Source organism: Synchiropus splendidus, chromosome 2, assembly GCF_027744825.2.
Source record: "Synchiropus splendidus isolate RoL2022-P1 chromosome 2, RoL_Sspl_1.0, whole genome shotgun sequence".
NCBI classification, from domain to species: Eukaryota; Metazoa; Chordata; class Actinopteri; order Syngnathiformes; family Callionymidae; genus Synchiropus; species Synchiropus splendidus.
In genome coordinates, this window is record NC_071335.1 from 19,932,091 (window position 1) to 19,959,650 (window position 27,560).

At 45.7% G+C, this 27,560-nt stretch overlaps 1 protein-coding gene across 6 annotated transcripts in view; it reads left to right on the forward strand.

Moving 5' to 3' along the window:
- LOC128754807 (VPS10 domain-containing receptor SorCS1) overlaps positions 1-27,560 on the forward strand; it is a 109,805-nt gene that overhangs the window by 73,298 nt on the left and 8,947 nt on the right. For all 6 annotated transcript variants that reach the window (XR_008413982.1, XR_008413983.1, XR_008413984.1 and 3 more), the window contains exons 5-20: positions 340-413; positions 3,408-3,472; positions 4,370-4,488; positions 6,733-6,822; positions 8,075-8,254; positions 10,852-10,998; positions 12,431-12,533; positions 17,552-17,628; positions 17,896-17,987; positions 18,285-18,392; positions 20,169-20,286; positions 22,005-22,138; positions 23,986-24,099; positions 24,360-24,531; positions 25,593-25,779; positions 26,155-26,288. Coding sequence is in view for 3 of the 6 variants with exons in the window: in XM_053857718.1 (XP_053713693.1) it covers positions 340-413; positions 3,408-3,472; positions 4,370-4,488; positions 6,733-6,822; positions 8,075-8,254; positions 10,852-10,998; positions 12,431-12,533; positions 17,552-17,628; positions 17,896-17,987; positions 18,285-18,392; positions 20,169-20,286; positions 22,005-22,138; positions 23,986-24,099; positions 24,360-24,531; positions 25,593-25,779; positions 26,155-26,288 (1,914 nt within the window). In the remaining 3 variants the exon portion in view is untranslated. The remainder of the gene's footprint in view (positions 1-339; positions 414-3,407; positions 3,473-4,369; positions 4,489-6,732; positions 6,823-8,074; positions 8,255-10,851; positions 10,999-12,430; positions 12,534-17,551; positions 17,629-17,895; positions 17,988-18,284; positions 18,393-20,168; positions 20,287-22,004; positions 22,139-23,985; positions 24,100-24,359; positions 24,532-25,592; positions 25,780-26,154; positions 26,289-27,560) is intronic.

Sequence of the window (27,560 nt, forward strand, 5' to 3'; positions counted from 1 at the left end):
CACATTATAATGATTAACTTATGAAACTGCTCACACACACATTCACCCGTCGCCCGGCGTTGTTCTGTATTAATGCTCCTGTATCTTTGTGGGAGAGCTTCAACCATTCAGGTGGGAAGTGAAGAGAAGGTGCTTATACCTCCAAACGTCTCCCAGCGTTTCTCCTTCCTTTGCGGTGTGTTTAAATTTTAATCTAATTAAGTGCAATGTTGAGCGGGTTAAAAGGATCACTGAAGAAAAATCACCGCCTGAAACTCAAACCAAAATAGACTCTGAATTCAGGTTATTGTCGCCCTCAGAAGAGTTTCTAACTACTGCCGGTGCTTTCTCTCGTTGCAGCTGTACAGCTCGGTGGAGTTTGGAAGGAGATGGCAGCTGGTGCACGAGAGAGTGGCTCCCAATCGGTTTTACTGGTGAGTGCCCCGGATTCAAACTGTCAAACTGAACGGTCCATCTGAAAACAAGAAATAGTTCCATCTGATTCCTTTGCTTCTCTGAGGTCCGGTCCCCTCCCAAGGTCCTCAGCCCCTGATTCTAGTCTACTTCCAAGGTTATTCTTTCGTTCGTCTTTTCTGAGGGGAATAATAGATTCAATTTGGGTCAAGATGTTGGCAGGACTTTGCCCTCACACGGGTTCTGGACCAGCTACTGTCTTCCGGCAGCAGATCTTGGAAGGTTCATTGGTCAAATGGCTTTTCCCTTGAGGCGCTTTTGACCTTCAAGTTCCTTCCTGTCAGCGGCTTACAGAGGTTTTTCGAGACCCGCTCTCCTGTTTAATGTCTCTAACCTTTACAGGGATGCCAGCAAAGTTCAGATCGAGGAGGGAATATTTGCTCGACAGCTCTGCTGTTATTTCACAAGCCTTTATATGCAGCTGTGATTTTTAGTTTATCTGTTTATTGCTTTTTTTAACTCAGCATTTCTCCACCTAAAACAGGTCATAACTTGCTGTGAATACAGATTATTTGAACCTTGATGTCCCACAAGTGCTCGCTTGAGAATCACTCAGAACAATAAAAAAAAGATGATAGGAGAAATGTGCAGACAAGACAAGAACCAGGAAATTGTCCATAAGAGTCGTAAAAGTTAAAAACCCTCATACTAAGTGAGAGTGAAACTAAGTGGAAGTAGCGCATCGACAGAAAAGAATCAACCACACAGAAGTGTTGGAAACAAATAGACGATGTTGAGCTGACAAAAAGTGAAAACCACGTCGCAAAGTTTCCAAAGAGCAACCCATGAATTTATCATGAAAATGATGTTTTTTAAATACAGAGGACGTTCTGAGCTGAAGTTTGCTCATCTCAGTGGGACGAGGGTGGACTGTCTGTGTTCCCCAGGTGAAGCAGGTCTGGTTTCCAAATAGGCTGGAGAGTGAGTGAGGAGCACAGTGATGACTCTGTGGTGAAGAAAGAGCTGAGCCAGAAGACAAAGCTGTGCACTGACTGTTCTCATCTCACCTGTTGGTCAGCAGTGACGAACAGAACTCTCTGTCTGTCTCTGATGGTTTGGTCACGATGACAGCCCAATTTTCTCCAGAAATTGTCCTGACTGGCATATTCACATCATTGGATTAGAATGGTTGCGTATAACATTGACAGGTAGAGAGTCATGTAATGCGACGTACTTCCCAACCTGTCAGAAAATCCCTGGGTACTCACTTGCCGGTTGTCACCATGGAGATCACGAGCCCATCAAAGAAGCCCATAGTGAAGGGAAGATCGACCTATGATGCCTAAACACGTGGAGATATGGCAGCAGCATCCGAATCTGTATGATGTGTCACCAAAAGATCACGACCACATGAAAAACAGGCCGTAGTGGAGACATTGCAGCTACCTGGTGAGTGTTCCATGCTGCTATCTTGCGCTCAATTATACAGTGAAACACTGGAACTTGGTGCACCCTGTTGCCATGACGATGCACAGAAGCTAAGTCACCCAAGTGATACTCAGAGTAGAACCAGGCCAGGACATGCTGGAGTTATAATGTCTCTCCGATATCATTGGTATTCTCCAGGAGAGCTGGCTCAGCCTCTCTGCACCCTCTGCTGCCCCCTCGACCTGACCACAGGCCAGCCAAAGATAAATCAGTGTTTACTCGTTTGTTTCGTTTTTTTTTTTTTTTTTTTTTTTTGAATGGTGACACTTCCTTCCTGCTGGGAAACAGTCGTCAACTACGAGTTAATGTGCTTCAGAGCTGTCCATCACTTCTTTGGAATCAGCACGAAGTTCTGACAAACCGTAAATCACAGTGTTTTATTCGTGGCTGGATTAAAAACGTCATCGCAGCCTGGATGGAGGAAATATGACCTTCTTAAGCTTCGGCCAAACTCTCCACTAACTAAAGAGCTGATGAGCCAAAAAGCATTTTAGCTGTTTTATTATTCATGAGCCTGCTCTCCGAGGCCTCAGACAGTGCTCAAATTGAGTTTTTAGATACAATCTGAGTTTTGTTTTCCAGTGAGATTAAGCCAGTCAGATTAGCCTGGTTTCTCTCGGCGAATGATGACACCCTGCTCCCATCTGGACTGGCTGCATAATCGCAGGTATTATCCAGATTCTGCTTGTTTACAAATTTCCGGAGGTGAAGTCGAGCGCCTAGAAACAAAACCACACAAAACTGCAGAGAAACTGTCAAAGTGGTAACAAGCTGGGCAGCCGGGAGTGAACGTAGCCCGGGGCGTCGACGCTGCAGAGTCTGTCAGGGAGCTATTTTTGGAAGCTTGCAGTGTGGTAGGTGTGGTGGAAGCCGTGGTAATGAGGCTGCAGAGAGGGAGGGAGGACCAACAGGCAGCCACCAAACAAGCCTGGTCCCTCCATTCCAAACGTTTGGCAACAGCACCGTGGGTTTCATTGATGCGTCGCTGACTCAGAGGGTTTGTCTTTGCCCACCTCTCTCTGTTCTCGGATACCTGGATGGATTATTTAGTGGAAATGGAAATATCCTGTAGCTAAGTAGGTCATAGTATTCACAGCTGTGTTTCACCTGGGAAATCACCGACACCACTGATGCTCCATCACGATGGTCTCAGTCTGCCCCTCAACACTTCTGTCCTCATTCGTTGCCCAAGAACGTCACACTTGCAGTGTTTTTCATGGCTGTGTAACACAAAACAGGTGCTTTGTTGTCTGCAGCCATCAGGATTTGGACGCCAGGAATGCTCTTCCTTCGTTCCTCTGTCAAGGAAAGAGCTATTTCTGCCCGCCAACATCTCACTTCAGACTGCTGTCACAGATAAAGACACGCACGCTCCTGTCACCCCATGTTTACTCCATTTTATTGCTCTGGTCTTTTCCTCGCTGTGAATTTGTCTGACTTGTGTAATCCGCTGGGTCAGCCCCAGGGGATGGAAGGGAAAAGACCAACCTGGATGTCGCCCTCCAATAATTCCGTCTGTCTTTCAGGTCTAAGACCGGTCTGGATAAAGAGCCCGGCTTAATTCACCTGGAAACCAGCATCGCGGAAGGACGTGAGTAATTGAATTCTGTGCTGTCGCTGCGCCGCGTCACGGCGGGGATCATTCATGTGGAGCCTTTTCCTGGAGGTGGGAGAATGACAGCCGCAAATAATGAAGTTACAGCGACAAAAAAGATGTTCATCTATCTAATTAGAGACATAGAATGTGAGTTAATCCCTGAATAAAGATGGGAGCACGAGAATATGGTGAACTGAGAATTAGGTTGTGATTCCTAGCCTGAGTACTTGGGTTCTCTGTTGCGGGCCAGGAATCATGGGGTAAGTTCCGCTGTGTTTCTGGGAGGAAACCAGAGTGCAGAATGAACATACACCCCACAGGAAGTAACCGTGGTTGTCATAAGATACAATGCAACCTGGAACCCTTCAAGGTCTTTGGTTGAACTCTGGGTTGAGAGTGAGCATGTGGACTCAGACGTCCTACTGCTGTCCAAACAGTCAGCAGTGGACTTTTTTTGAATGATGCCACCAGACATGCATTTGCCAGGTGTATGACTGACGAATGAGCAGGGCCTTCCTGCAAACAAGGCCCTCGGTTTTCAGACTCGGCAGAAAAATAAAGGCTGGTGACTGAGCCATGTCTGAGACAGGTGCAGAGAGAACGTCTGAAAAACTGAGCGCTCGATGCGGTCAGACGTCCGCTCTTGATTAAATGAGGGTTCAGATGGCCGAACTGGTGAGGACAGGTTTGTTCTCTGTCCTTTGATTGAAGGCAGAAAAAGCAATTGGCCTGTCGTCTCCTCTCGCCTTAACTGGCGACCACTGCGCTGACACGAGTAATTTAGAAAGCTATAACCTCGCCGGGCTCCACATGAAGACTGTCTTTCTTCATTTTTCTGATGACCGACGCTGATGTCATGACTGCTCTGTGTCTGTTTGTGTGTGAGAGCAGAGGCGCTCTATGTGACCTGCAAGCTTCAGAACTGCAGCGACGCCAACAAGGGCAAACCGTTCCCTGGCTACATCGACCCCAATTCTCTGGTGGTGCAGGACGAGTACGTCTTTGTCCAGGTACGTCCTCTCCCTCCATCAGAGACTTAAGGAGGACGAAACTTTATGGACAGTTAGGCAGCAAATCTACCTGGAGGTCACACAGCTGGAGGCGTGTTATGGGGTGGCTAGTTACTTGACACTGATCTGTTTGTCTTGTTTTTACATAACTGCCTGAGAAAACAAACCCAAAATAATGACAGCGGAACTCATTTTGGAAATGACATATTTCAGTTTTGTTTCCTGAGTGTCTACAGCCTCCAAATTTGGATCGACAGTTTGGAAACCCAGAGGGTGACGGTCACCTTTGGTAAAGGTAACGCATTGGGATGAAAGGTTATAGGTTAAGATTGGGCTTCGGTATGGATGGGTGCTGGAGATTTGGGGAGGGCCTCGAGTTAGTCAGGGATTACGGATTGGCTTGGGGATTAGGGTTCGTGGTGCGGTATTAGGGTTACTGTCAGAGCAGCACTCATAAAGTCTGAGTGAGCATCTTATGTTTCTTGCATTAATTTCTATTTCGTCATTACTATTTCCATTTTAAATATAACTTCAAGACAGTCTTTTCTTTTCACTGTGTTTGCCCTTATATGAATGAATTTTGTCATATTAGTAAAATGGGATTTGTCATATGTTAATGCTTTTCCACATGACTCTTTTGTAATGATATTTACTACTTAAATAGAACCACATATTTATTGATTTACAAAGACAAACGTAAAATTAGGTATATATTCATAGAACCCATTTTATAACACGCGACCACACAATTGTAAATCTGGATTTACAGTTTTCTGTTTTTTTTCTTTTTCTCGTGCTATTTACTGTTGTTTCTTTTCTATATTCTGACGCTTCTTAGTCAGTTCTTCTGTCTTTGGGTTTGACGGCCCCTCATGACAGTCCCAGTATAGAATGAGTGCCCACCCCTGGACTAGACAAGCCTCACCCTCCATTTTGGAAACACAGCAGGTGGGGAAGCATACTTCCGTTGAAACCCTTATACAACAACATCATACTCAGAAAGTGAGTTTGGGTCGGGCGGAGGGTGCCCGACCGTTGCACTCCAGCTGTCAGCAGATTCATGAAGGATATTTGAATGGTTGCTTTCTTTACCCTAGGAAAGCTCCCCGTGGTTTGGCCTGCATGTTTTCTCTCAAGCCTTCACGTAATCAGGGGGCTGCGGTTTTACACTTTTAACAGGAATGTTCTCGTTATAATTTAAATCATTCAGAGCACATAGCTGCCTCCATTTCAAGTTCCACTTCAAAGCAAATTAAACATTACAAATGTGCCTCCGCTAATGAAGAACTGCCCCGCAGGCAGCTGGGTGAAGCAGGCCTGCTTTCTTTGCCCGCCGGCAGCTTTTTCATAACCTAACCTGCAGTTACTACATCTCCACTGCGCCCATTCTGTCTATTAGATATCACAAGTTTTGGTCAGTTTATATACACATGGGGGGCCACACCCCTGTTTTGTGTGCCATGAGGGCTGATGGTCCAATCCCCGGATTCTTTAACCCTCTATCAACCAAAGATCCATTTTAAGATTTATCTGGTTTTTTTTTTATTTTAGAAATGGGTCTAAATTTATACTATAAAATATATATATATGTATATATTTTTTTTTTTTATAGTATATGCTAGTCTTGTTTTTTGAAATATATGATTATTTCATTATCAAAGATGAACTTTCTCTTTTAAAATAAAAGAAATACTTTGAAAGTTGGAAGTAAGCTGTTTTTAAAAAGGGTTACATTGTGACAAGGTAAAGTAGGGTAAAGGTTGAAAAAGTTAAGTTTTATTTTCTTAAAATATCAAGTAATATCTTATGTATACTATATCTGTTTTATTCTTATTAAAAAAAAAAAAAACTAACTTGCAGTTACTTCATCTCCGCTGTGACTCGGACCATTTTGTCTATTAAATATCACAAGTTTTGGATAGTTTATAAAACATCCCGTCACATCACTGTCTTGTGTGTGCCATGAGGGCTGGTGGTCCAATCCCAGGATTCTTTAACCCTCTATCAACCAAAGATCCATGTCAGTCGATGATAAAGGCTGAGGGTGAAGCATTGATCAACATAACTGTTAGGTTGCATTGCTGCTCAATGGGACTCAGAAGGTGAGAGTCGGGGGAGTTCTTGCGCTGCCACTTCTAATTCTGAGCAAAGCTTTGATTGAACGCTGTTATTATCACTTATCTTCAGTCAAAGATTGCTTCTTTTATCAGTGACACTTCATCCTCTCCACTCTTCCCCGGGAAGGTTTCAGCCGCTGGAAGGCCGATCTACTACGTGTCTGCCAAGAGAGACGTCTTCACTCCGATGAAGCTGCCCAAGTACACTCTGCCCAAGGTAAAGACACGATGAAATCAACTGATAACAAATCTTAATTAATCCTCTGGCAGCACTCGTGTCTGGGTTGCCCAGCTCTTATTAAACAAATTGAGATGCTGCGCCGCTCTCAAAGACACGTACGTCAAAGCAAAACGATCCACCGCGGCTGCTTAACTGTTATTTATGGACGAATCAGGAGCAAAGGTGAGGCGGCTCCTTTGTTATTCCGCGCTGCCACTTGTGTGCGAGGCCGTGCGCGTCGCCTCCTTTCCACCATTAAACTGTGCCAGAGGCGACCGCGGCCCTGTCAGATCACTGCGAGGTGTTGCTGGCTCAGGATGAAGCCCGAACCCAAACAACGAGGTCTCAGCTGCCTGATCTCTGCTCAATAAGCCCACGTCGTGTTAGTGATTGTGAAATGTGTGAATATAGATGGAGCCACTGAGGCGGGCGTCGGAAGGCTGGTGTGATGACGGCAGCTGAAGCACTCCATTGTAATGTAAAGATTATTATCAGGGCTGTGGAGTCGCTCCATATGTGAGTTTGACGCGCATATTTTAGATATGAAAATGAATAAAACAGTTCAACAGGAGTGACTCCTCTGCCCTGGGTTGCGCTTTCCTTCTGCTGTGTGAGGTCAGGTTCATCAGCGGAATAAAGAGGCGTATATTTTCGGCTCCTCAGAAACCATCCTCGCTTATCTAGGGTCCATCTTTCCATCACTTATGAACAAGATACTAAGAGACTTGGGATGAATTCCAATTCCTTCTGTAATCCTCAAACTCATTCCTCAAAACCAAGGGTTAAGGAAGATTTTGTTCCTTAGTAATGGGAGACTCCTTAATGGAGGTACCTTCCTAACCTGTTGGGGGAAGCATTATGCCAAAGTGGTGTTCCGTCTGTCAGTTCAGAAGAAGAAGAAGAAAAAGGGGGAGCAAGAAGCATCTACAGGATCTGCAGCAATGTAGCTGTGTTTCTGTCTTTTGTCTTTTATATCTCCAATAACAAAGGAAATACTTACATTTGTAGCTCGGTCTTTGTTTTCAACACCATCTTTGACACGACGCAAAGGATTCTGGGTACTCCTCAATCCCGATGAAGAGCTCAAGGTTGAGGTGGGACCTTCAATCTTGTTCCTCAATTTAACTTTCTAAGAATTGAGGCAGTCCTTGCTCCTCACAAGAAAGGGGATTTTTGAGGCTTGAGGTGGAGGATTAAGGAAGGAACTGGAATGCACCACAAGACTTCATGATGTTTTCTGGTTTGGCAGGACCTGCATGTGATCAGCACAGACGAGAACCGCGTGGTCGCCGCCGTCCAGGAGTGGAACCAGAACGAAACCTACAACCTGTACGTGTCAGACACCTCAGGGGTCTACTACACTCTGGCTCTGGAGAACGTTGTGAGCAGCATGGGCTTGGAAGGCAACGTCATGGTGGACCTGTACGAGGTAAACCTCCCTTGTCTCCAGCGAGTCTCGGCTTTAGCTCTGATTTATGGCCACTTTTAATAAGCAGCCGTGATAGAAGGAAGTTTATGACAAATGTCGATCAATATTTCAGAGCCAGTTGCGGAGATGATGAAATGCTGTAGCTGTTTTAGACGAAGGTCCACGATTGTCGGCTGCCAGACTCTGAGGCACATTGTGTGAATACAAAGCAGCTGCAGAGTGCTGACATCGGCAAAGTGCAGAGGGCCTCATGCCAGAGATATGGATTTTAGGAATGATGACATTATATCTTTGCTTGATGAATAAGTGCAGATATGGCTTGACATATTGGGCCTGATCCAGAGATGCAGAAAGGAAAATGAGCAGTTTGAATGGAAGTCTTCAGTCAGGGTGTATCGACGTGTGATGACAGCGCCGCTGCTCTTCTCATGCTTTAAACATGCAAGTGAGACACGTCCGAATGTGTCACTCCAGCTCACACACCAGAACTCAAAGTGCTTCTTAGATGAAGAGAGAACGCTGAATAAAAGATGAACTGTAGGAAAACACATGTACATATGTACATATATTAACCCACACAAACAACTTACAAATGGTAGATCAAGATCCCAGCTCAGGCAGGAGATACCAGGAAACCACAGTCCTGCAGCCGAACCCGCCAGGAGTGACCCCGCGAGAGGAGCTGAGCAATGAGATGCATTCTTCTTTCTCATAAGCAGAGCCGTTGCATGTCCGAGACCTGCCCAAAATCTGACATTTGTTACGACTTCAGATGACTGCAGAGCTCACTGGATCAGTTATGGTTCCATCCTGGCAAAGATGGCCCATTAGCGCTTTAAAGAAAATATTTATTTGACAAATCGGGACTAGCTTTAACTGTTAAATAAGAAATTATTATTTAAAATAAAAGCCATTACAGCAAATTAATTTTGACATTTTTTTCTTTTAGAAATGGATCTAAAAGAATATATACTATATACAAAGAAAAATATATGTATACTATTCTTATTTTTTTTTTTTATATTTCATTATCAAAGAAGAACTTCCCCTTGTTAAAATAAAAAAAAGAAGTAATTTGTTGTTTTTAAAAGGTTTCAATTCCAGCAAAGTGAAGTAGGGTAAAAAGTTTTAAAAATTAAGATTATCAATATTCATTTAATATTTTATTTTCAATGATTAAAAAATGGTCATAAGTCATTTGCTATTTTTAAAAACAACTAAACTAAACCAACTAAATGAGTATAAAAGGTTTCAAATTTAATTGAAATGACATATATTCATCAGATTAAGTACATGCTGTTGTGGACTTTAGCTTTGGGGGACTGGACATGGCATGTTTTAAGGGGTGATCATGTAGCAAGTGAGTTGGAGGTGCTGTATTAGTAAACTCTGTGAACGCTAACAAGGCCAGTGACGCATTTAAGAACCTTGTGAGAGACACGATTAAAGGCCACCACAGGAAAGGAAGTTTCCATCTGATACACGGTGGACGCATCTTCAGTCCATTACGCTTGTATTTCACAACAAGAGACACGCACAAAGACGGCATGATGCGATGGTGATAACAGAGCAGCATGTGGTCAGGGAGGTTCATCATCTTAGCGCTAATGCAACATGTTCTGTTTACTGTAACCGTGGTAACTGACTCAATGTCATGCAAGTCTCCGTCTGTACCAGCTGGGGCCCATGTCCGTTATTTCAAGTCATGTGACTGAAAGCGAAGACGCGGTTTGAACGTGGGTTAAATCCTCCGAGCGACTCTGTGATCATCAGATGAGTTCAGGAACATCCAGGCGTGTCTAGATATTCGGATAATTGGGCTTAAAACGAAATATTGTGTGAGTTGATGACCCGCGCTCAAGCCGCACCGCTATCTGCGAGTCACACAATTAGGCGGTTAATGAAGCCGATCATGTCCTGCCGAAGTCTTGGCAGAGAAATCAAATCCTCGCTTTGATTGGGGTCACCACCCCAAACTGGAGTCTAAATCTCTCCTGCAGGGGAGAGTGAAGTGTCTGTCAACTGCAGGAGAGGACAGCGGCGGCGACGGCTTCATCGAAGGAAGGGGTTTATTAGTCAGGTCAAGTCACACGTGTTTGTTCGCTGAGAGAGCCAACAGCCCCTCGTGAAGATCATGAGATCTTTGTGAGACCATGACACTGAGTCCTGCTTCCAGATGACGTACCAAAGCACAAACTCACTGGTGTTTCTGAAGCTTTATAACATGTGATGTGGACGTTGACTCGGGGGCTCCCTCGATCCTGACTGGCTCATGAATACATCCTCAGTATAGTTGAAGATGAACCAGACTCTTGGAGTCAATGAAACTTTGTCAATAAAGCACATTGAAGGGGATGCTCGTGACAATGTGAGAGCAGGGAGTCACTTGTTTAACCTGTGAGTCTGTTGTTATAAAGAACATCGAATGTGTCCACCACAGTGTCCTCGGAGCCCTCTGCTTTCCTCCCACGGAAGCATACAGAGGTTAATTGATGAAGTTGTCCACAGGTTTTTAGCCTCTCACCCTGGGTAGCTGAACTCCGGAGAGCAGTTGACCTGAAACTCTTCACAGTAGTGAAGCATGTGTTGTTCTGCAGGTGGCTGGGATCAAAGGAATGTTTCTGGCCAACAAGAAGACGGACGGTCAGGTGAAGACGCACATCACCTACAACCGCGGCCGAGACTGGCGGCTGCTGCAGGCCCCCGACAGAGACCTGAGAGGAAACAACGTTCACTGTCTGCTGGTGAGTGCTATGTGACGAGGGGCCGAACCCTCAAAGAGCAGTGCCTGTCAGAGCTGAGTGCTCCGAGGCGGCCGAGCTGAAAGGTCAGCCATTTTGATTCAGTCCAGCGAACTGACCTCCCATTTGAGAGGCGGAGGAGAAAGAGGCGTCTGACAGGAGGCGATTGCTGCTTCTCTGTCAGATGTCTGACTGACTTGGAGCTCGGCCGACAGCTCCACAGTTCACTCTGCAGTGTTCTCTGAGTAGCTGGCGCAGGAGGAACTTATGACACGATGAAGCCTGGCGCGAGCCGTCGTTGCTGTCTCCAGACGATAGCTGGGTTCCACCACAGCTCAGCAGCATAGATCACAGCGGTCCAGCTGCGATGTTTCGTTCTTTACACAGAAATGACTCCTTGTAATTATTTGTCTAATAGGAATTAAATATGATGAAAATTCAAGAAAATTACTTGAAATTGTGTCATAATAATGCACTTTTGAAGAACATCAAAAAATATATATAATGTTGGTAATTTCCTTTTTTTTTTTTGTGAAATTAATTCAGTCAATGAAAAGCATCATAACGTTGTAAGTTAAATAATAATAATACATAGATGCATGAATATTCACGTTTTTAAAGGGTTATATTCAGATTCATTTGAATAAAGAATATAATTTTTTCAGTAAATAAATATTTGCATAAGAATTTTAAATCTACTTTTGTTATCCTGGATTCTTATTTTTATAATTAAATAATAACATTATTGATAACTAATAAAATAAAATTGAACCCAAAAAAAATTATATTTCAAAGCAGAAAAGAAAAATAATAATAGTCATGAATAAATATTTGGAAAGATACAATACAATTACACTACAATTATAATGCTTATTGTTTTGAAAATAAAACAATTTTTCTTGGATCAAGTTTGAGAAGTGTGTCATCATCTTAACTTGATGTCTCGCTTTGTATTTTAACACCAAATGCTGTAAACATGAAAATAGAAAACATATAGGGAAATGTTTCAATAATTAAAATACTGTACTGTTTATGGAGTCAACTTTCAGGCTATTTTAATTATTATTGTGATATTATTTTGTATTTAAAGCAGAAAAAAGACTGAAGCAGAAAAGAGCGAGTGGTCACGGTGAACCAGCAAACTTCAGTGATGCAGCAGTCTCCCACTTCTCTGTGTGTTTTTGCCGCCATTAGTCAGAGAATGTCAGAGTTTTAATAAACCGCCGTACGTCTCGTCACCACACCGACGGCGGCTCTGGCATTTGGCCGCCTGCTAATGAGAATTGTGTCGGTAAAGGTTAACCCAATCATAATTAATGCTCCCGTCGCTGTGCTCGTGATAAAACCCACCGCTTGGGCGAGTTTACTGTCGCTGAATCATCGTGTCTTCGCTTCCGCTGCTGGTTTCTGAATGGTCATCTGTCTCTCCCGGCAGCCGTACTGCTCGCTGCACCTCCATCTCCACGTGTCGGCAAATCCCTACACGTCTGGAAACATCGCCAGTCGGGAGTCGGCGCCCGGGATCATTGTGGCGTCAGGTCGGTGGGAAGGTTTCTTTATCCAGTCCTCTTCCAGCTCTCCCGGGGAAACAGCGTTCCCCTGACGCTGAGGGATGCAGTCTCTCTAGCGTGTCCTGGCTCTGACTCGGGACCTGCCTGACAAACCCCTCAGTTTTTTATGTTTATAAGAAGGCACCAAACTTGTCAGCAGCTGGACCCCATAACGTCACTACAGTTCTTCAACTTTGAGTCTGAATATCAAGATCACTTCACTCTCTGCTCCAACCTGGTCATCCACCGGTCTGCCCTCTCTATCGTTTAATAACTTGACCATATTCTCTTCCTTCATCTATCTCTTGACCTTCTCATCTTCCTGTTTTTTTTCACCTCCACTAATCTCTTACCTTTACTAGTTATCCTTTGCGCTCGCTCAGCTGCCAAACAATCCTTCCAGAAGGTTCAGAAGCTCAGTCATCTGCACTACATTCCACTGGCGGAACTAAGGGCTAAGCCACAGGGAGGCGCTCCTCACTTGATAAGTTTGACTTACAGTTCCAAAAACTTGGCACTGCAAGTCACAGCCATGCTCACATGAGGTACTATATGCAGTATACCCAGTAAGGAGCGCCACTTTGTGTCTTAGCTCTTTCCACAGCCAACATGTCGGACAGGCTAGTGAAGTGCCGTCTATGGCGTCAGCAATACCGTCGTAGGCATCCAACATTAGACAAAGAAGTCTTATTGACAACGGTCAGTTATGGTGCGTTCCAGTTGTCCTCACAACTGGGAAATCTTCGCTCTGCACAGATAACGTCATACAGTTTCGGATTTCCCAGTTGGAAGGTGAGAGAAATCGTACCAACCCGAGTTTGCAATCCAAGATGGCCTCCCCAAACGTGATGTAGAATGAATGCAATACACCAACGGAAACAAACACATTCCTCCAATTAGTATTATCCTGCTCATCCTGCGGGTTTTCTCGTTGTAAATGGAACGCATATTTATCGAGACATTTTTTGTTTACGACGAATTGCTTTCATCGCCATCTTCCTTGTCCGACCTTGGTCACTGAACACACTGAGCTCGGCTGTGACGTCTTTCCCAGCTCGGACTTCCAACTTCCCAGGTAACTGGAACGTGGCATTAACAGCGTGAAATGCAGGGTGGGATGTCCAGCAGGAACCATCCATTCTATCCACTAGCAATAGGACAGCGTTGATGATGATGCGTTAAACAACCCAGGACTTTCGTGTGGAGTGAAAGCGACTCATGACTACATGCTGACTGGAGAATGTCTAGTCTGATGATTGATATTCCAAAGAGCTCTCAGATAAACTCGCCTCTCTTTGTGGCCCTGCAGCTTAACAAAAGCTCTCAGGACAATTACATAAAAAAGGAAATAGATGAAGGAAACTTTCAGAGTCGGAACGTGATGAGAATGAAGCAAATGAAAAATAAATAAACCGATAAGTAAAAAGAATATGTGGAAACCCTTTCTTCTGTTGCACAATTGACTTTATCTCCATTTCATTTTCTTCTGGACGAAACTCAAGGCGACAGGGACGGGAGAAATCACTTAGTCCGCCACTGCAGAAACACGCCATTTTCGTTAACTGAGTTCTCGCACTTAATATTTCAGCGTGTCCCCGAAAACACTCTCTGCGCTTCATCGGCTTTTTACAGCTTCATAGCTGTTGGTCCGATGGCCCGGTCTGCATGAGGTTGTACAACGATTCGTGTGGACTGAGCGAACAAAAGCACAGGAGGAACCCGTAAACCTCACTAACCATTGAACACTCTGAATTGAGAGGAGGGTTTCAGAGGTCCTGCAGGTGGATTCACACCTCTGTGATGTTTGCTCCCTGGTGGAGCTTCACTGTCAATAACACATCAGCACTTAAGTGTGATGGTTGTGAATGAAACGGCTTCCAGAGACGCTGTCCTCTCTAGCGCTGCACGTCAGGTCCATCAGCCGATGCCACTCACTCTGAGCGCCCAGAAGCGCCGGAGGATTGAATGGCGACATGTAAATTAAAACTGAAGATTGGCTATTTCCTGTCAAAGACTCATGGTGCAAGGGATGGAGGGACGGAGGGATGGGTTGTCAGTCATCAGTCAGTCAGCTCAGTCATCCAGGAGAGACTCGGAGTAGAATTGCTGCTCCTCCAGAAAGCCTGGGAGGTGGCCCTGGGGCGGACCTGGGACATGCTAGCACTGTGTCTCTCAGTTGACCTTGAATATCTGAAGGATATTTCTGGAGCACTTTAATTTGGCTGCTGCCCCTGCAACCTGGCCTCGGATAAACCGCTTTTTTTGACGTCTTCAGGGTGACAGCTCGGATTGTGCTGCACATATCTATCTTGGGGCTTCCACACAGTGTTTTACAGATTTGCAGAACACAAAGCACAAGACTGACTACTGTGACAATATTGTGACTGCTGGTCCAAACATAGACATGAGTAACAGCTTGTGCGTCATGCGACCCTCGGCATCTTTTACTTATTAGCTGATACTCCAGGCAGGGTCACTGACTCAACCATTATGACTCACTCTGAGAAGTTTGAGGCGACAGATCAGAGGAGCTGAGGGAGGATGAGGGAGGCGGTGAAGTTATTTCCCCACTGCTGCACGAGGAAGCTAGTGAGCTTTTCGTACTGGCTCAGCTACATAACTTCAGGTCCCGGTTCACCCTCACCCTCTCCCAAAAGTCCCGGTCTCCAGATGGTGATCCGGATCACTCCCAAAACTGAATCACGTGTTCCTGCAAATGGCATCCTCATCTGTCCATACCTTTCAAGCATATTTTAACACAGACAGCCATGAACAGAGATGAAGCGACGCCACACGGACTCTGAACCCAGAAGGGAAGACTTGTTAGGAACCCTGCCCAGGAAATCAGACTCTAATTGGTCCCTCCAAGGTTAAGTTGTGTTGCTTGGTGTGAGCAAACACATGACTTGACCCACATTTGTGTACAATTGTTGATGCAGCAGTCACACGACTCGCTAACCGTTAACTCCTGGTGTTATAACACACAGCGAATAATCCAGCTCAGACTTCAGAGGGAAAACAATCGAGTCAAACTTCTCTGGGTTCAGTCGGGGTGCAGATGTATTTTTGGACTCTTTCTCTCTGTGTCTAACTGTCTGGTGCCAATTACTTAACAGTTCTATTCGGGTAATTACGGCGCCTGCACAGCATTAGGGCGCGTGCATCTTAATAAAGTCAGGACCGGGGTAAAAAATGAATCTGTAATCTGGCTTCATCGCTTAATTTGGAAGATCCGCAGAAGAGGGATAATTACCACCTCAGACTGCACCGCACAACTGTTTCCCAGCACTGCCAATTTAGAGGCTGCTTTTATTTTTGGAAACACAGAACAAAATCAATGTTTGCACGTTCTGTAAAAAAAAAAAAACAACTTTCCAGTCAGCTTTGGTAGCTTCATTCAAAGACACAAGCTTTTTTACAGGAAACCGGGGAACGTTGTGTGAGGTAGTACCCGATGGAAACTCAAGAGGGAGCTGGTGGGCTGACAAAGTCCTGGAAGTACAGTCTGTGGTGTATAGGTGAAGCGGCTGGTAGAGAGATTCATGATCACTTGATAAGAGGTGCAGAGGAGGTGTTCTCTCCAACAAGCCACAAGTAGTTTGAAGATCCAGCGAGCTGCACGGCATTGTTAACGCCACCTGGTGATCGTTGGCCACTCCAGGAGCTCTGGGCGGAACCTTGCCAGTTATATGATTTTATTATACCATTTAAGGATGTAATTCAGTTTGGAGAAAGAAGAGAGGTTTGAAATGAAGGAAAAGAAGACAGGATGCAGGAAACATAGAGAGATGTGAAAGACAAGGAGGCAATGCTGCACAGAACTATACTTGTGAAATGTTGAGTTGAAAGTCCCGTGCAACTTAATGAAGAACTGGATCCGAAAAACTAGCTTGTTATCACTGACAAAGTGACGCTTCTTCCCAATGTCTGGCCTAGTTTTAGATGTATTTTCTCATTTGAAATACTTTGTTCATCTAATTGATCTTGATGTAAGAAGACATGAAGACGATGGGTGTGAGTCTAGAGGATGATCTGGAGTTACAGGTGGAGGAGGGACTGGCCGTGATGCGAGACGCTTGATCTTGATGAAGGACTGTGTATTTTGAAGATGATGTCAGGTAACGTTCGGAGAGAAAACATCCAATCGATTCCTGACAGTACTAGCTGGACATTGGTGTTGATGTGGTCCAGCTTTGAACAGCAGCAGTGCAGAGGCTGACCGGGTGGCGATTTGTCAATAAAGCTTTGATTTCCTGAACTGGAATATAGTCTTGAGACATTTTAGGAATATTTTTTCCACTCAGATTCATCCGAAAACAATATATGGTAAGATATGTTTATCAAGGTTTTTAAGACGGAGTATCTTAAAGCCAGAAGCAAAAATGTGATATCTTTTTTATTTATTCTATTGCACTCGGAATGAGAGGAAATTCTCCATTATTTATTTATTATTATTTTGCTATGCGATAGAGAAAAGAAAAGTGCAGATGGCAGTAGACTGGAGGAGGGAAAGGGGTAATCAAAGAACAGTATTAATGAATTGGATGAAGAAAGGCAGAAAGGAAGCATCCAAAAAATGAAACATTGAGAAGAGTGGAAGCCGGAGTTGGAAACTAGGAGGGTGAAAGTGGAGGAAAATAATGGATAGGAGGGATGAAAGATTGGAGAAAGGTAAAGAGAAGAAAAGAAAGTGAGTGAAGCATGGAAAGATGGGGAGAAAAAATGAAAACATGGGAGACTGAAGATTAGAATGAAGGGAAACAGAAAGATGAATTGGAAGAGAGGCAGGTAGAAGAAAGAGGCAAGACTAGAAGAAAGTCTGAGTAGCCAAAATGAAAGCCTAAAGGGGGTAAAATCCAGAATGTTTGGATGAAAAAAAAGAGTAAGTGAAAGGTGGAAGAAAGAGGGTGTAAAGGGGAACAAACAAGTGGAAAAAGAGTGCAGAGTTTTAACAACGACAACAGTTGAAACAAACTTCGTCTCACCACCACGTCTCCGCCCCACAGGCTCGTACGGATCCGAACTTACCAACAGCAACGTCAGCGTCTACATCACCTCCGACGCCGGCAACACATGGCGACAGGTGAGCCTCAGTTGTGACGCTCCTTCCTTTTCTGCTATCAGAGGTGAGTCCTCTACTCGCTGCTGGTTTCTAATAAGACAGTGTGATTACTCCGGATCCGGTGCGCCGCTGCGTGGCCCAGCATCCTGTTATTATTCATTTAATCGGTGCGGAGTCGGTGCGTGGGCCTGTGTTTAACACGTGCGGTGCCAAAAAGCCTCAGCTCAGTGATTGCTCTCGCTTTCTTTTTTGTTTTGTTTTGTTTTTTTATCCCCCTCCTCCCCGCAGATCTTTGATGAGGAGTACGCCGTGCTGTATCTGGACCAGGGAGGAGCGTTAGTGGCAATAAGACACACTCCGCTTCCCATCCGACACCTGTGGTGAGTCATTATGACAGAGACGCCATTTGTCACGGCGAGGCTCCTCTCCCCGGAGGAAGCGTTGGAGTGAGTAGTCAAACAAAAGCAAATGAGTTTCAACTGAGGGGACGATAATGTTCCGGAGAAAATCTCAGCAGCCATGACGGAGAAAGCTGACGATTGTCACTAAGTCTCACCTCCCCGTGTTTGAAGCCTAATGAGTCTCGCTTCAGGTGATGGAAGCTTTGACTCCAACTGAATGCGAAATGAAGTTGTTCGACGACTCTCAGGTTCATTAGTTAGCTCTCCTCTCTGCAGGTTGAGCTTCGACGAGGGGCGACAGTGGAACAAGTACAGCTTCACCAGCTCACCGCTCTTCGTGGACGGGGTGCTGGGAGAACCGGGGGAGGAGACCCTCATCATGACGTGAGTTTGTCACTCTATTTTTTTACATCATAAAGGAGTCATGCTGGAGACTTCTTCTAAGAGGCATCTCCAGAGTCTGCCCAGGAGGACCTCGTCCCAAGTGGACTCCTCATCCTGGCTCCTCTAGAAGAGGCAGTGGTTCTACTTGAAGTCACTCCTTCAGAGTGTATCTCATCACTACAGCTTTGGTTGCCCCTAGAGGCCACAATGAGGAAAGTCTGAGACCATGGTTCTCAAGTACCATCCAGGTTGGAGATGAGATCTTGGTGCAGTTTTTGTGCAGGAGAGAGGGAAGGATGAAGCTGGACAGACGCATCATTGCGCCTCTCTGACTCTGACTCTGCTTCAGTCTGTTGGAGTGAAGAAAGAGCTGTGCCAGAAGACAACAGTGGATTTCTCCTCTCACCTGTGCACACCAACCTGGCAGTAACCGAAAGATCTGGACGTTTTCTTCAAGATAGAAGCTCAGCCATCCAGGATAGGCACCTCCACACCAAGATGTCTCCTGGCGCCTCCCTGCTGAGGTCGTCCAGGCCTGGTCTGAGCCAGGACCCCCAACAGAGACCAGCTTTTCCACACCCTTATCAAACAGGCTCGTCGGAACCAAATTATGCGCTGGTAAATTTGCTCCCGTCAGCTTGAAAGAGTGGAACGTTGACGTCTTTAAAGCAGCAGGAACGTTGGAGAAACAGCTTTTCATGAATCCGTCTGCTTCTTCCTCTCAGCAACATCAAACTGTCTGCGGGCTGTGATCACAGCAGATCCGTGTTTGGCAGCAGCGATGCTCCGAGTGAAGAATTTTGTTTTATCCTTACAAACCGGGAGGCGAACAAGGAAGAGGTTCAAAGGCTGCGGGATTATCTGTGTGAATTATCACTCGGGTGTAATGAGATCGCACAAGATCTTGAGTTGTGCATCCTGTCCCTGAAGGGTTGGACCAACAGGGGTCAGCACTGGTCACAGACCCACCCATGAAGGGAGGATAGGAAGAGGAAGGAAGGAAGGAAGGATGGAGGTAGGTGAGAGAGAGAGAGGGAAGGAAGAAAAGATTAAAGTTTGGAAAACAAGAACAAGAAAGGCTTGGAAAGAAAGAACAAAAAAGAAGTTTGGAAGAGAGTAAGAAGAACAATATTAGAGAAAGACTGAAAGGAAGAAGGTAAATAAAATGAAAGCAGAAGGAAGTTAAATGATTCTGAACGAAAGGAATGAGGAAACAAGAGTAGGAAATCGAGGACCTGATACCATACCAGGTACAATGATGGAAGAATGGAATGAAGGAAATAGGAAAGGAAAAAGCAAAGTATTGTGGGAAAGAAACTGGAAAGTAAAGCGCAGAAAGAGGAAGGAAGAATGGTAATGAGCGATTTGGAGTAAAACAGAGGAAGGAAATAAAGAGATATGTCATCATGAGGGAGACAGATAAATAGCACTAAAGCAAACAGGGCTGTTCGTGGAAGCAGAAACATCTCAACCCAGTGGCTTGTCTGCGGTCCAGACGGTGGTGGTCCGGCGCCACATCAGTCTTCATGAGTCCGTCAGCCACCGTTTGCTTCTCCATTTGTACTGATTGTTGGAGCGAGCGGCTTCACGGTCGAGCGGGTCGGCCGCTAATCCGCAGATTGATTGTGATAAATACATTAGAGCGTGGAGGCGCGGAGTCGCCCCGGCGGCAGAGGAATATCCATCACTCCGTCCTGCACGATCCCATCTGCTGGCCGGACCCACAGAGGAGCCTCTCTTGCGCTCAGACGTCTTTCATTCATCACTCTGCTGCAGGATCTTCGGACACGTCAGTCACCGCTCCGAGTGGCAGCTGGTGAAGATAGACTTCCGCTCCATCTTCAACCGCAGGTGCACTGAGGCCGACTACCAGACGTGGCACCTCCACGACCAGGTGGGTGATGATTGACCCGGATCGTCAACACCAGTTCCCCTCTTTCCCCATAATTTCCGTCTATCTCTTGACCCGCCTCTGTATCTTCCTTTGCTTCTTCTTCTTCTCTTCACCTTCTCTGTCTAACTTTCTCTCATCCTTCCTTTTTCCTGGCTACCATCATCTGTCACCCATCTCCTCACTCACCCCTCCCACCTCCCCCCATGCTTTCTTCCTCCCCTCTTCACCCTTCTCCCTCCTCTCACTTCACAACTCTGTCCTCTGCTTTCCTCCCGCTCCTCCTCCTCCTGCTGCATATTAAACCTCACCTGCTGGACCTGCCGCAGAATCGCTCTCTCTCCATCAGTGTCTTTGTTCTCGGGTCATTTTGCTAATTGTTTCAGTCAAGCAGCTGCTCGCATTGAACGAGTGATCAAAAAGTGTGGTGGAGAGAGACGACAAGAACCTGAGCAGAAGGTTCCAGTCATCGTCTCTCTTTGAAATCATCTTTTAAAATGAAACTTTGAAACTAGAATAACAAGTACACAACCATCCATCCGCCTCTTCTCTTTTCCTCTTCCTTTCCAATCTCACCTTCATTACCGCTTCCTCCTTCTGCTGCCCTTCTCCATCTCTTGCTTTACCACCCGCCTCCCTGACTCTTCACCCTCTTCCTATTGTTATAGCTGATCCTCTCTCCTCCCTTTCCCTTACCTTTCACATCCTTCACTTCTCCCTCTCAGGCCTCCTGTTCCTCCCCAACCTCCGGGTACTCCTTCCCCACCCCATTTCCTCTCCCCGTCTCTTCTCCCTCTCTACCAATCCATCCTCTGCATTTATTTCACCTTCCTTTTCCTCTTCCTCATCCTTTTTCTGTTATTCTTTCAGTTCCCCAACCTCTTGGTACTTTTCTCCTCCACCGCCTGTTCACAAACCTCCTTTTTCATTCTCATCCTCAACTCGTTTTTTCCCTTACATTATCCCTCCATTCGATGCCCCCATGGTGGCGGCAAACTGCAGCCTATCCCAGTTACTTAGGATGAGACACCACCTGGCTCACATGACACTAAAGTTCCACCCTGAGGGGCAACTCTGTGGGTTGGCAGTGGTCAGTATCTGACATAGCAAACTGGAAGTCGTGAGGTCACTGATGCATGTTGTCTGACAATGCCAGCAAACTTAGTTATGCTGTTCAGCCTGACACTTTTCCTTCAGAGCAATTTTCTACCTTGACCTGCAGTCGCCTGCCGTGTGATCAGATTACACAGGTCAGCGATTTCTCCTCGCATGCATGGATGAACGTTAGCTGTCCGTCACCCTGACGCTGGTTCACCTCCATCCATGGACAGCTTCCGACCTTCCTCTCAGAAAATGGTGGGCCTTATGTTACGGCGGTATCGGATCGGGCTACATCAAGGTTTAGGTGTTATGGAATGCATCACTACTGACACCTAATGGACGAAAATTAGACTCCTAAAATTAGACTCCAGCTGGTTTTCTCTTTGCATCTTAAGATGATTTGGAAATGCAGCATCATTGGAAATAGAGCAAGGAACGGGAGTAGAATTTAGGTCCCATCTCAGTGAGAGTCTGTGAGTATTGAATCCTGAGAGCTAAACAAAGCTTCCACGCACAGTGTGACACACACACGCGCGGGCGCTCGCCGTGAATTATTCATACTCTGGCGGTGGCAGAAGCAGCTTGTGTTTTTGAAACTTTGACTGTGTCTCGCCCTGCAGGGCGAGCCGTGCCTGATGGGAGTGAAAAGAATCTACCGGAAGCTGAAGCCCACCTCCAGGTGCGTGATGGGAAAGATGTACTCTGTTTCCATGACGTCCGGACCCTGCGACTGCACAGAGGCAGACTTCGAATGGTGAGTCTGTGGTGCAGTGGACTGTGACTCAAAAACTTCAAGATTTTTCCAAGTTAACTGGATCATTGTTTTATATCTAACTTGGGTGAGCTTTTCTCTACATGACTAGGAGCAGAAGGATCCCGTCTGTTGGTTCCTATGGGGACCTTCAGACAATAAAAGCAGTGTGACCTTGTGTTTTAATTTTTGACTCGATTTGTCTCCTGACTCAGCCTTCCCAGGCAGGGTCAGCGGGGCCGTGGTCTTCAGACTTGAGTCAGATAGCGCAGTAGCTGAAGCCACGGTGAGCAGGTGATGACACAAACCTTCTATCTGATTCACCTCAAACCCCCTGAGAAAACACACAGCTGTTGTTTTCCGCTGACTCGGCTGGTCCTGCAGCTGCCACGTACATATTCACACACACAACCTTCCTAGTTTGCTAATGAGCCGTGCGGTAACATATTGTTTTCTCGCTTTGTACCCAAATCTGCAGGTCTCCCGAGCGAGGCGACGCCATCGCAGCCGTAAATCAGCGAGCTTAATAGCTTTCATTAACAATCACAACACTTCTGCATCTGTGAGCATGTTGCGCTAATTGCTGCAATTTGTCGGCTTCGTTTTGAGGACACTGTGTCGCCTCTGTGGCTCATCGAGTCTCTGTTTGTGAGCCTCAGTCTAACTAGCTGATGACTCATTCGACAACTCAGGAGATGGAGGACTAGCTAGGGGGCGCTGGCGTGTGGCGTTTAATTAGGATCAGAAGTTTTGAATCGGGAAAAACACACATTTAAAAAAAACAATTAGAAAAATGGTTAAATGTAATCTGTCATTTGTTTATATATTTCTTTGTAATTCCAAAATGATTCATCTTGAGGGTGGATCTTTGACAGATATTAGCTGATGTACGTCAGTGTTTCCTAGATGCTACACACTTCAAGCCATGGCCCCGCCCACTGAGCTGGGCAGCTCCCAACTTAACTTTAAAAGTTAAAAATGACTTGATTCCAGAAAAAAAAAATTTCCTGATATTTAAATTAGCTTCATTATTTTAATAATAATATATATTATTTTGCATTTTATTGATCACTGATCTGGTGTTTGTAGCCAGGATTTTTGTGGGTCTGGAGAAAGTCAGTTCTGAGTTCCTTACTGAGGAAGTGTACAGTACTGAAGGAGGAAGTCACTGCGCATCAGAGAAATGTCTGAGCCGAACATGTATGAGGACTCTGTGACAGTGGTGAGGTGGGAGAGTGGTGGAAGGTTTCAAGGTGAGAGCAGGAGTCCATCAGGGATCTGAGAGAGGTAGTTCCTCAGTGTTATTGTGATGGACAGGTGAGGATAGGGAGGAGTCTTCAAGGACTCTGATGTTTGCTGACAGTTTAGTGATCTTTAGTGAGAGTAAAGATGAGTTGGAAGAGATGCTGGACAAGACAAGCAGAGGTTTTTCTTTGGATTTCTGACCTTTCAACCAGCTCAAGATGCTGCTATGGCTGGCTCGTCCAGTTCTCTCTGAATTCTCTTTTCAAGAACCAGTAGTGTAGGGTCTGTTTTCTTGACTTGGTTTTGACTTCTCAGGAGGAGAACACAGTTGCCTGTGAGAGCCAGTGTGGTGGGTTCTGGTGCAGAGGGCGTTAAGATTAAAATTTGATTGGGTCCAAGGTTCAATAATTCAGGACCTTTAGATAAACTGTCACTGAGCTTCAGGCGCTGACAGATCTGAGGAGCCATTAAAGCACCGTGTGTTGTTCCAGGTTGATGCATCATTCCAGGATGGGAGATAATGACATGTCTTTGTCTTTCTCTCTTCCTCTTGTTTACCGATTAGATAACTGTGTGTGTGTGTGTGTGTTCTTGGCTCCCTGCAGCGATTATGGCTTCGAGAGACGGACGGACGGCAAATGCACCCCCGCCTTCTGGTTCCATCCATCAGCCATGTCCAGGAGCTGCAGCACGGGGTTGACGTTCCTGAACAGCACCGGGTAAAAAGCTCCAGTGAATTCAGCGCTGTGACTCACTGAGCGGTGAACATTTCAGTCGGGCGGCTGGAGGTGCATTAATTAGTTTCCCAGGGACAACAGGCAGGAGCGGGAGGCGAGGTAGATAATCAAATCAGCCCTTTATTAAAACAGAACTTACCGCCACACTTCTTCATTTTCACTCCTGCATCCCTCAGAGTGAAGCCAGGTCACGGGAACAGGTTGTGTGTGCTGGATGGTGATGTTCTTCCTGTGGCCCTCAGGTACAGAAAGGTGGTCTCCAACAACTGCTCAGCAGGGGTCAGCATGGAGTACACAGCCAGGAGGCAGCTGTGTCCCGTCCAAGCACCGCGAGGTCTCCACCTGGTCACCAGCGAGGGCGCGCTGACCGCCGTTCTCGGCACGAACGTCACCTTCCTGGTGTTTTTGGAAGAGGTACGGACTTGTCACATGTTACGTAAGCCAACGTGCTCTCAAACTCTCTCAAAAATGAAGCCTTCGAGAATAGGATTTACACCGTCACCAGTCACTCGTGCTACAGCCTCATGCTCTTGGCACACACCATCAGAGGTTGGCCACATTATTTACTGCGACTGTTGAGGGACTCTCAAGTCAGACCAAATGATGGAAGAAAAAGGCATCAAATTTGTTACTTTAATCATGTAAAACAAGGAGAAAATAGGAAAATGCCATGACATTACCGGCTTGAATTGTGTTTTTTGATATATATTATTTCATTCTATATACATTTTATCTTAAAATTGTCAACCTAAAATGTAAACACCTTTCTAAGTGGTGAATCCCTCACTGCTGCTACACCTTTCAATCAAGTTAACTTTAAACTTAAACTTTTCTGGTAGGTGTTACATGTGTGTTACACCTCCAATAGCTCATGCTACACATCCAAATTTTGACGCTCATCCATCCCTACTACTAGGCCTCTCAAGCCACCTCATAGAATAGAATAGCCTTCATTGCCATTACACTGATGGTTACTACAAAATCTATGCCCTACTTTGCACCATTTACTAGTGTTGTAGTACTACTTGAGATTGGTCTCTAGACCTCCTTTTTAGGGTCTGGACGGACTCAGAATTTCGATTCAAGGTCAGTCGAGACTGCAGCTGCAGCTGCTGCTGTTCTTTACAATACAATAAATAAACAGGAAAGTGTTTTCCTACACACTGTTTAATCAGGTTTTTTGAGGCTTGTTTCCACTCCGAGTTGCTCAGCACCACTTTCAGAGTCTGTTTTCAACAGATATAAGATGTAAGCTGTTGCCGGAATATTCTATCACACTAGACTGGTAAAAAATGTATATCAAAGGAGCATGAAAAAGTTGTTCCCCTGCATCAGTAGAATGAAAGCCAAAAGTCGGCAGTGTAGATAAGAAGAAGAAAGAACAGCGTTTGCAGTAAAGTTACACTCGTTCTTCTTTATCTGCACTGAGCTGGGCTGAGTGCTGGAGCTGCTGTGAAAGAGTGTGTCCTGGACAGGGTGACGGGGCGAGGACCAGCATCACCCTGGACTTCGGGGACGGCCACGCGGTTACCTACTCCAACGTGAGCTCCATCGAAGATGGAATCAAACACGTGTACAAAGCCGTGGGAATCTACCGTGTCATCGCCATCGGGGAGAACGGCCTGGGCTCGGAGACGACGCTGCTGTACCTGCACGTGACATGTGAGGTGTTTTCCTCTACACTGATAACACTGTTTTCCATTTGGTGGCTGCATAAATTTGGAGCCGTCAGCTCTGCACTTCCTCCTTATCTTTTGGCTGAACTTCTGCAGCGAACGGGTCGGACAGAACTAATCCCTGCACATCCTCGTCTCAGTCCAGTGAAGCCCCGGCGCTGACCAGCAGCCGAGATGACAGATGTAGCAGCCTATTGATCAGGAAGTTCTGATCGACCGGGACGCTGCAGGAGTAGAACGCCCTCTGCTTCTGGAGGCTTGACTTCCAGTTGTGGCCGGAATCTTGGCACCTCACTCTCAGATGAACCTGTTTGGTCAGGCAGAACACCAACCCTCCACCTCTGCATGTGCCTCCGAGCAGGTCCGCTGGAGTACATCCATCTCTCTGCGCCGTTCGTGGCGGTGAAGAACAAGGAGGTGAACCTGACAGCAATCCTGTGGCCCAGCCAGGTGGGAACCGTCACCTACATCTGGTGGATCGGAAACAACACGGAGGTACTTTTCTAACTCTTGATTCTAATCCTACCATCTGCTGACTCGACTCGAGCGCCCTCGCTGGTGTATTTCTGCACACACCTTCTACTTATTAATCAGCTTCGCTTGAAAATAGCAGCAAGGCTGCTGCAACACAACTTCTAATTACCATCGCTCCTGCTGCTGCGGCTCTTTTATTTTTACCCCTAGTATCTGCTGTGCGTCTTCTCTGACCGTCCAAGCTCACACAGGACGTCCAGGAACGCAGCTGAGTGTGTGTGTGTCGTGTTGACTGGCCTGTATAATTGCGTGTGTTTCAGAGTGCTTGCGTATGCTGTGGTGCTTCCGTGTGGATTGCGATTTATCTATGGTGTCTGGCTGGGTAAGGTTTGGTCTGTATGTTTGGGTTGTGATGTGGGTCAACTGGGTTATGTTCCCTGTCTATGGCAGCGGGCATTATGGTTTGCGTGTGTTTAGTTTGAGGCAGTTGATGATTTGGTGGGATAGAGTGGCCATGTTTTGCCATACTTAGTACCGAGGCTTGATATTTTGGTCTGTCCTCACAAGGTTTAGAGACTCAGTAAAAGTAGTTAAATATGACTTTAGGTTTCAGTTTGGTTCAGAGTCCAGGTTCAGGTTAGCCATGTCTTTTGGGTGGTTTGGTTTAGGCTTGGTAAACGGTTATGGCAATGGAAGGTTCTCACAGGGATAGCGAGACAAACAGGCATGTGAACTTCTTTAACTATACTTGTGGGGCCCAATTCTTCAAGACACACCACCTTGAGGGGACTTTTTTTCTATTTTGGGCTATGTGTTTAGATCTTTTGCCTCTTTTTTCTCAATTTGAGGACTAAACAGTCAAAATAAATGTTACATTTTAATTGAATTTAAGTTTGGTTCTGAGTCCCTGAGGTGCACTTTATGTTGTAGGGAAAGAGGCTGAGGAAAGGGTTATGGCAATGAGAGGCCCTCACAAGGATAGATAGCATGACTTCAAAATAACTGGGTCATTATAATTAGGTTTCTGTTTGGTTCAGCGTCCTGGTTCAGGTTTGTTTTTTGGATGGTTAAGTGTAGGGAAATAGCCTATGGAAAGGGGCAATGAAAGGTCCCCGCAAGGATAGAAGGGTGTTTCAGTGTGGTGGTGTTTTGGTTGGAGTGTGTATCAGTGTGATTCGGTGTCTGCAGAAATGATTGTAAAATAATTTCAGGGATGATTCTTGACCAATCTAATGAATATGTTTTCATTGTGAATCTCTGTGTAGTGACTGTGTATGGCTTGTGAGTCCCTGC